General features: G+C 40.2%; 1 protein-coding gene across 1 annotated transcript; it reads right to left on the bottom strand.

Moving 5' to 3' along the window:
- Positions 1 to 307: 307 nt before the first annotated feature.
- LOC136457588 (probable WRKY transcription factor 12) lies at positions 308 to 8,397 on the bottom strand. Its single transcript, XM_066457617.1, has 3 exons — positions 7,881 to 8,397; positions 7,502 to 7,795; positions 308 to 1,097 (listed from the first exon to the last, which is right to left on the bottom strand). The coding sequence occupies exons 1-3, from the start codon at positions 8,264 to 8,266 to the stop codon at positions 923 to 925; spliced, it is 855 nt and encodes a 284-aa protein (XP_066313714.1). The 5' UTR covers positions 8,267 to 8,397; the 3' UTR covers positions 308 to 922.
- Positions 8,398 to 9,870: the final 1,473 nt, after the last annotated feature.

Here is a 9,870-nt window from a genome sequence, read left to right as displayed (position 1 = left end):
TTAGAAGTTTTTATTTTTGCGTGCCCGGCTTGTGCAAATCTGTATTATGTAATATGACTAAATATGGTATATTAGCTAACTAGTATTGTACTGGGCTTGCTTTGAACACTATAAGAGCCTATGTGCACAACTAAAACATGAGTAAATTGAACTACATAAACATGAATTAAGGCTAATACAAACAACCAAACATAAAAAAAAACCCATAGCTAGCTTTTCGTAGGTTGCGCATGAAAATCAGCTGTGGATGCTAGTTAGATAAATTGAATAAAAAACCCCATAGAAGATCATCATCCTCACCACTAAATTATCCAAAACACACAAACTAATAATATATTATTCGCCAAATTCCAAAGAATTGTATATGCATAAGAATGTTACATCATGGCATTATATACATTCATACACATCATTATATATGATCGAAGAGGTCCATATCCTCTGCACAGAAGATTCCACAAGTTGCTCACAATAGACATACCCCTATCTAATGATGACACCTTAAGCTAGCTAGTGGAGGTGGAAGAACAACCTAGCATCATATCATCAACAAATTTATTAACCTTTTAAATTTAAAGTACCAAATATTACTAGGAAGTGCAATAAACATTGCTAATTCTAGAACACGTTTCAGCTAGCTATATAGTATATTATTTAGTCCATATAACCTGGATGCACACTACTTAGCTAATTAACTACAATAGGAGCATGCTGTTCACATATCCTACGTACCAGCGACGGACATCATTCACGTATATATAAAGATCGATCGGATATTGCAATGCCTAGATACACACACGATGAGTTCTTCGATGCATGGATGGATATAATTCAGGATTCAGCGTCTGCTAGTGGCTGGCGAAACGACTTGACCGGCGGCGACGACGACGACGACGTTGAGATGGCCGGCCGGATCTGCGGGCTACCAGATGAAGCTCATCTCGGCGTTGGCGCGCGCGGCGTCGTCTTCATCGTCGCGGGACGGGGAGTGGACGTGGCGACCCTCGTATGTGGTGATGACCATGCGGGGGTCCTCAGCTAGCCGCTCCACCCGCTTCTTCACCCGGCAGTTGTCCTGCGTGCACCGGTAGTAGCTCCTGCATGCATCACATCATAAATATATATCGATCGCCACTAATTAATTCAGGTTATACATCTCTCTTGTACAGTAGCTAGTCACTTCAGTAAAATGGATGCAAATCAATTATACATTTATATAGATAGATCAACTCATGGTAAGGTGCATCAATTATACATTTAGGCCTTGTTCGCTTATCTTATAATCTGTTTTTTCAGTCGGAATAGTATTTTTTGCTCACAACAAATCAGCCGGAATAATGTTTTGGCTGTTTTTTCAGCGAAGCGACCAGGGCCATATATATATAGATAGATCAACTGATGGTACGGTGGTTGATTAGTCGTTTATTTTGCTGCTAATGACGTGAGAGGGCTGTTTGGTTCCCTGCCAAGCAGACTTGAGCCTCAGCCTAGGCGTAGCTCTATTATTAGGCCAATTTATCTCTTATCATCACCATGCTTTTTGATATGGGAAAATTCTGGACATGTAGTAGATAGTATAATTGACCTAAGCTAACCATGGTTGAAAGAGTGAAAAAGGAGCTCTCATGGATATTTGCTTTGAGCACTGTTAACTTTGCTATACACATGGGACACGGCACAACGACACTAGACAGGCTAGTGTAGACTGTAGACTAGTCGTGTTAATAGTTTGTTCACTACCACAACTCTACAACTAGCTAGTACTGCTCTATATTTTAATTTGCACGTACCACTTTTACTAGTATCTATCTAATTGTCATTATGTAATAACTAGCAATATAATACAGAGGTACTCCTATGTAGTACTAGTAGCTGGTAAAATTACACCGATTGGAAATCTCAATCATTGCCTGACACATCAACAAGGAAAATGTAGAGATACTGAGTGAGTAATAATAATATTCTGGGGCTACATACCCAGGTAGCATCATTTCACTCAGCCTAAGGGCCATAGTAGTAGATTGATAAAGATGCGGTAATAATTACAAGAACAAAAAAAAACTTAGGCCCAATTTGCAAAGCTCAAACCCACCTTTTCACCATCATCTTGCCCTTTACCAAACAGTAAAGATTCTCTCCTACCAAGACCGGCCAGCCACTTCAAACTTCAAAGCAGATATATATCCCATCCCACAGGGGAGAAACTAATTAATTAATATAGATGGTAACATTTTCCTTTTTTTTGTAAAAAAACTACAGGTTATATATTATTTCACAATTTTACGGTGTGTCGTAATCCATTATTTATGTTTATGTATGCTCTTTTTTGATTAGTTCCTTTGCTCTCGGTAAGTATTCTTTTAAAAAACAATAATAAAAAAGAGGAAAAGATGGATGATTGCCAAGATTAGCCAACTGATTGGAAGAAAAGGGCATGGGTATGGTGTGATTCAGACACCAGAGGTAGGGGAGGAGGGTTATATTTCTTAGTGGCATCATTGCAGATGGCTAATCAGATTGTACTGGATGCTGGGCTCATGTCTGCTGCAGCGTCTGGGTGCTGGGTGGGTCATTGCTTGGCGTTGCCTGCCATGATAGCCATTCAGGGATCGATCGGATTCACACGCATACACACGACACACGCTTCTAGGTACGTGTACGTGGTGGTTTCATCATTTGGATCAGCTGGGTCGTTCTGGTCACGGAGAAGATATAGATCATGTCATATATATTGTCATGTCATCTCTACTTCTTGTGACTAACTTCCTACTACTACTTGTGACTATAACTACGTGTCTACTCCTAAGCAACAAGTGATTTATTTCTAGAATAACTGCAATAAATATTTTTTATTTAAATGTACTTGCACTCTCAACAAAAATGTAATTTCCATACTTGCAGTCGCTGTTGCCTAGCTACAGTACTAGGCATTAGATGGTGCAATGAGTATTCAACCTACTACTGCTACTACTACTTGTTAGAGCAAGTATAATAAAGGGTTGCAAAGAGGCTAAATACTGACGTAGAGGAGAGAAAGGAGAAGCGAGCTGGAACCAAGAAACTCTGTGAGACATAGGCTCCGTCCGGCTTGCCCCATATTCGGCTTGTTCGGCTTGTTTTTCAGCCGGAACAGTGTTTTTCTCTCACAACAATTCAACTAGAACAGTGTTTTTCAGCTAGTTTCAGTCAAGATTCAGCAAGCCGAACGAAGCCATACAAGTGGACCATGTATTAATAGTGAAGATTGTAACTACTATATAGATGATCTAAGAGGTAGATTGCAAGGATTCATACAGCCAGCAGCCCGCTGTATTATTAGCCTTGCTTTTAGGATGCACCTCATTCTCTCTAATGCACGGGGGCACAAGAGCCAATATACAGGACCCACATGAAATGTACTGGTTGATCCTTAAGCTTATATTAGCATATATATCATCTGATATATGTTATACCTTCCTTAAATTAAATAAATAAATAACAGACACACAAATATCATATTTATGTCACTAAATGAAAAAAATTGTCCTAAAAGTTAAATGATATTCTAGCTAGCGCCAGATAACTTATTGTAATGAGAGAAACTACATGGTATATATTAGGGGATTGAATTTGGTTGATTAGATGTAGGATAGACAGGAAGGGGACCAGACACACAAACAAAGTCATCTTAGGACCAGCTTTGCAAGCACTTTTTCCTTTTCAGATCCAATGACTAGCACTTTAGGAAAAAGCAACTGTGGGAGAGTGGAAAGGCTTGTGAAAATGCTCTCGTTTGCTTCTTGCAGAAGTGCACTGGACTATTTACAAAATGAGCTTTCTGTGGATATTCAGGTTTTAACATTTTGCTTCTTCTTTCTCATTTTTGGCGGTACAACCCTGGACTGGCATCATGCTAAGAAACTGCACTGAATAATTCAAAGCATATATAGCAAATATCATAAATAGATTCGAGCAATAGTTAGAAAAATGTGTTATGATTGATTATTATTATTAACTAGCTAGTGATAATGGTTTTTTAATGTAACGGTCTCACTGAGAACAAATAATTGGTCGGTGCTAAATTACTATCGTATACAAAATTACATACTATCATCACCAATTCCCAAGAAACAATAATATCCAAATATATTGATCAAATAAAATTACTGCAAATCACAAAAAATAAATTCATGAATCTGGTGGTTTTAACAAAATAAGTTCATGATCCTTTCTAATTCCCTTGCTGCATAAATATATTAGTATGCAGTTGTTTTAAAATATAACATGGTTTAATCACAATTCGGATCACAACTGTTGTCCATAGAGATAACTACTTAAATAATTGAAAGCATCTATATCGATCATGATAAATAATAAGAATACATTTATTTTAATTAATCTTGTTCTTTAATTAGCTAGGATCAAAAGACACATCGCCATATGTTTTGTTGCATATGATCAAGGTAGTTCGAGTAGCTTCAGTAGCGCATGCAAAATGGATACTTCACTGCCACAAAATGGACATTTGTGTGTGCATGCGTGTGCGCGTGAAATTCTACCTTTGGCGGAAAAAAGTATTTCTGAGTGTTTGCTAGTCGAGAGCACATGAGAAATGAACAAATTTTTAGTGCTAGTAAAGATGTATTTGTGAATGATTATATCTAGTATCATTTGCCCGCAAAAGTTTTGGCACACCATCCTTGTAAATAAACTGTAAATTCATTGTTTGCATCTCTGCTTATTGGAGAAGGCAATATAAAGAAAATTTTTATCAAAGTCGATAAGACATAAAGGAGGTATATGGTGTTTTGCATTATGACATATATATGACTATAAGAAACCTTTATCACATTACACTTCAGCAGAAAAAACACAAGAATTAAAGTAATATTCACATTCATTTGAGTTAACACTAGCAATCAAGCCAGTCCTTAGTAAACAGAAGGAACGGTAGATATATGTTATATTTTGATCTGTATTAGTTGGTTCTATTTTAATGTAACTTCAATCTAACACTGCAAGTAACTAGTGCACATAATTTCTCTTCCCCACTCTACCTATTTTATATTTAAGATTTTTTGTGGCGCTCATATTGTCGAGGCATATTAAATCCAGTAATCCAGATGAAAGATTGGAAGTTTTGTCAAGAACTTTTGGATGCTCAAAGGGAAGCCTTCCTTTCACTTATCTAGGTTTGCCTCTGAGCATTACTAGACCTAGAGCTCAGGATTTCATGCCTCTTATAACCAAATGTGAAAGAAGACTTTCAGGAATATCTTCCTTTCTGAACCAGGCAGGAAGACTCCAAATGACCAATGCTGTTCTTTCCTCCTTGCCAACTTTCTTCATGTGTTCCTTGGTTATTCCCAAAGCTGTTATCAAGCAAATTGATAAGTATAGAAAACATTGCCAATGGAGAGGTGCAGAGGCAAATGGAAGGAAGCCTCCAAAGGCAGCATGGGAGATGGTTTGTGTGCCAAAAGAAGAGGGAGGTCTGGGGGTGATTGATATAGAAAAGCAAAACAAAGCCTTGCTCACCAAGAATCTCCATAAATTCTTCAACAAACTTGATTTGCCCTGGGTCAACCTCATTTGGGAGAAACATTATGTAAATGGAAAGCTTCCAAACCATATAAGAAAGGGCTCCTTCTGGTGGAGAGACACTTTGAAACTACTTCCTGATTTCAAGTCTATAGCTAAGCCTCACATTGAAAGTGGTGAAAGTTCACTATTTTGGCTGGACAGCTGGACTAATCAACCCCTGGAGACTCTAGCTCCTGAGCTCTTCTCTTTTGCAAAGAACAAGCAGATCTCTGTTCATAATGCTTTCAATGAGGAAGACTTCACAAACTTGCTTCAGCTCCCTCTCTCTCAACAGGCTTTTCAGCAAATGCAGACAATTCAGCAGGTGATGCAGTCACTCCCCCTCTCTGATGATAATGACAGATGGTTCTACTCTTGGGGATCTGACAGATTTGCATCAGCCAAGGTTTACAGAATCCTAGTGGGTCATGAAGAAGTTCATTCCTCATATAAATGGCTCTGGAAAAGCCAATGCCAGCCTAAACATAAAGTATTTTTTGGCTCCTCATAAAAGATAGACTGAGCACTAGAAACCTTTTAAGAAGAAGAAATATGCATCTTGATTCCTACAATTGTGCTCTGGGCAATCAGGTGATTGAGGAATCAGTCCACCATCTCTTTGTTGATTGCTCCTTTGCGAGAATGCGTTGGGATATTTTAAATGTGGATATTCCACTGACTGGCAGCTTCCCTGAGTTATCTTCCCAGATCAAGATACAATTGAATACCCAACTCTTTATGGAAGCTATCATCATAACGTGTTGAACCATTTGGTCGGCAAGAAATGAACTCATTTTCAGGGGGAACAGACTAAACCTTGCTGATTGTAGAAGAGCTCTTTTCAGCGAGCTAAAGCTTCTCAAGCACAGGATAAAAGCAAGTCAACAGATTCAATTTTTCTCATGGATTCAGAGCCTGGAATGATCAGCGTTTTAGCCTCTATTTTCTTCGTTTCTTTCTTTGTTTCCTAGGCTCTCTGCTTGGGTACCTTGTGTGCTTTGTTTTTTTGGGTTTCCTCTAATCTGTACTTTTTGTCTCCTTAATAAATCACTGTAGGGACCTTGGCCCCTCTAGATTCGTCAAAAAAAAAAAAATCGTTGCCTATATTAATTTGATTCAGTTAGAAGGAAGATTCAGTTCTATAGAAAACCGTATTGATCTTAAACTATTATATATGTCTTTGGGCAAAGAATATGTGAAGTTTAATTAATAGCTGGTGTAATTAACAAAACAATTCTTCAGGGAGATTACCTTTTATAAGAATTGGTGGGGGATGATTAGCTTGCCTAGGATTCTTAGGAGAAAATTAATGAACTAACTAAATCCATACTATACTCCCTCTGTCTCAAAATAGAAGTCGTTCTCGCTTTCCGAGAAGTCAGTTTTTTTTTAACTTTAACCAATTATATAGAAAAAATTAATATTTATAATACATAATTAGTATCATTAAATAAATTGTTGAATATATTTTCATAATAAACTTATTTGGAGATATAAATGTTGCACACATTTTCTACGATTCCAGTCAAAGTTAAGAAAGTTTGACCTGCACGCATTCCATAACGACTTCCTCTGTGGGACGGGGAGGGAGTATATACTTATATCTAGAACGGGATCGGGCATATGTAATGCTTAAGTTTGAGCTGATCTCACACGACTCACAAATGCAAAAGCATCCCAAAAAATCTTAAATGGATGACGACTTTGCAAAGGAATTGGAGAGAGGGTGATCTCATGGAATCAACGTGCTTGACAGATTTGTAACTAAAGAGCAGTGCAATTATGCATGGAACGGACGTGAATGATCGGGAGCGAGCAAGTGTAATAATGTGCTAGAGACTGCGCCATGCATCTAGCTAGCTAGTGCGTCCTCGACGTCCGTGCACAACCCAACATGCATGCGTATGAGATGATGATGAGAGCGAGAGGAGGTATATACCTTGGGTGCTGCGTGTTCTTGACGACCTTCTGGCCGTACTTGCGCCACTTATAGCCGTCGTCGAGCACGTCGACGTCGCTCATCGTCTTGAAGCAGAACCGCGGCTCGCGCACCTTCCGCCGCGCCTTCCCTCCTCCGCCGCCGCCCGCCTTCTTCATCCTCACGGCGCCCACCCCCAGCGCCGCCGACCCCTCGCTGATCACCGCAGCTCCCTTCCCCCTCGGCGGCCTGCCGCCTTGGCCTGCTTGGCGATCATGCGGCGCCGGCCCTTCTTCGCAGGCCGTCGTCGTCGACCTAATCGAATCGGCATGGAAGGTCACGCACACGGGGATCGGAGGGAGAGAATTGAAGAGATCTGATGGGAGCGAGCTGAGCTTACCATGGGTGAGGAGGAGGAGGAGGAGGCGACGCCCTCGTGGTGGGAGGGGAAAGGGAAGCGTGCGGCGCTGCTGCATGGCCATGGAGGTGGTGGTGGAGGGTGGTGGACGAAGCCGCGTGCGAGGAAGAGGCCGAGGAGGTGGTGGTGGTGGTGGTTGGGTGATGGTGGTCCAGGAGAAGGGAGGTGCCGTAACCTAGCACGCCATGGTGGGCGAGGGCGAGGAGGGCGCTTGTCGGCGGAGGGGACGGTTGGAACGCGAAGGTTATGGTGGGGGTGGAGGACGAGGAGGCGGCCATGCCGGCGCCGCCGGTGGTAGACGACGAGGTCATATGCTGGCCACCGTGGCCCAGCGCCATCACCGCCCTCCTCCCTGGCGACGGGAACATGGTCCTCTCTCTTTTCTTTCTATTTTGTCTCTCAGTCTCTCTCTGGCTTTTGCTTTGCTTTGCTTTCCCCAGTAGCAGCTAGGATCGATCGGAGCAAAGTGAGGTGTGTCCGTGTGTGATATAAACTGCCTGCGTTGTTGTTGGGAGCTATCAGGGACAAAAAAAAAAAAAAATCAAATAATTCTGTGAAAGCGGTGGTAGAGCATCTGTGGAGAGCAAGCTAGCGGGTGACATGGCCGGACCTATGCACAATGCCGCCATCTCATCATCACTGGCTAGCTAGCTCTAGGGTAAGGGGGTATTTGGTTATTTAGTCGCTCCTAAAATTTATGTCACATCGAATATTTAGATATTAATAAGGAGCATAATATAGATTAATTATAAAACCAATTACATAGATGGAGGCTAATTTGCGAGACGAATTTTTAATCCTAATTAACCTGTCATTAGCACATGTTTATTGTAGCACCACGTTGTCAAATCATGGACTAATTAGGCTTAAAAGATTCGTCTCGAAATTAGTCATAAGTTGTGCAATTAGTTTCGTAATTAGTCTATATTTAATACTTCATATATGTGTTCAAATATTCGATGGGACAGGAATGTTAAGAGCTCACGTAGAAACAAACAGTCCCTAAGACTGGAATCCAGAGCACAGCAGTGCCATCACGGTCACGTCCGACTAATATTCATGATATGATGATGCCATTCTTGTCTGGTTACTTTGCACGATAAAAATTGGTAACTGCAGCATACGGAGTATATACACTTGCTGCCCTGTCGTCGTCGTTGCTTAGCACATTTGAAGTTCTTGTTTGAAAATTGAAGTTCGTCCTCTATATATGGTTTTGAAATTTGAATTCTTTCCTGAGATACTATATTTGAGTCTTCGGCTAAGCTGATTTGCCATAAAATATACTAGCTTCCAAAAAATCCACGAGATATGATCTAAATTCATGGTTTGGAAACTGGAAAGTAGCATTTTGCCATGTAGATGCCAAATAGTAAAATTAGATAACAAAACACATGCCCTAAATTATATGACAAAATGGTGCTTTCTAAGCCATGAATTTAGATAATTTATTCATAGATTTTTTTTAAAGCCATTGGTGGCAAACATCTTAAAAACTAGATCCAACCAAGATGGATCGTGCTTAATTTTAGCATCTACTTGAAAAATCATACAATTTTTGGAAGTATCTAGATATCTTGTTTTGGATTGACAAGAGAAGATCTAGAGAAGCAATGCGAACAGAGGGAACAAACTATCACATTTTAAAACTCGTTTGTAGAAGCCGAATTCTAAATATCGTTCACCAGATGAACGCCTTTGAGAAATAGTTTACCCATGAGACCATTGTAAGAACAAATCATGTTTTGTGTTTGTGAGATAAAAGGCCAATTTTCAAAAATTGTTCTACCAGGATACTACAGTATGTGTGGAATGAAGGGAGTTAACCCTTCTTATATTTTCTCAACCGCTCCATTTCTAACTTGGCCAATCTAGTTATGTGCGAGTAGGCATGGAACCCTAAGCTAATAGCCGGTTACTAGTCAACTTATAATCTATTTGGATCCAGACAACTAATTGTTAGCTGCTAGCC

Source organism: Miscanthus floridulus, chromosome 6, assembly GCF_019320115.1.
Source record: "Miscanthus floridulus cultivar M001 chromosome 6, ASM1932011v1, whole genome shotgun sequence".
In the NCBI taxonomy this organism is placed as follows: Eukaryota; Viridiplantae; Streptophyta; class Magnoliopsida; order Poales; family Poaceae; genus Miscanthus; species Miscanthus floridulus.
Note: the sequence above shows the minus strand (reverse complement) of the source record. Positions and strands in the feature narration are given on the sequence as shown.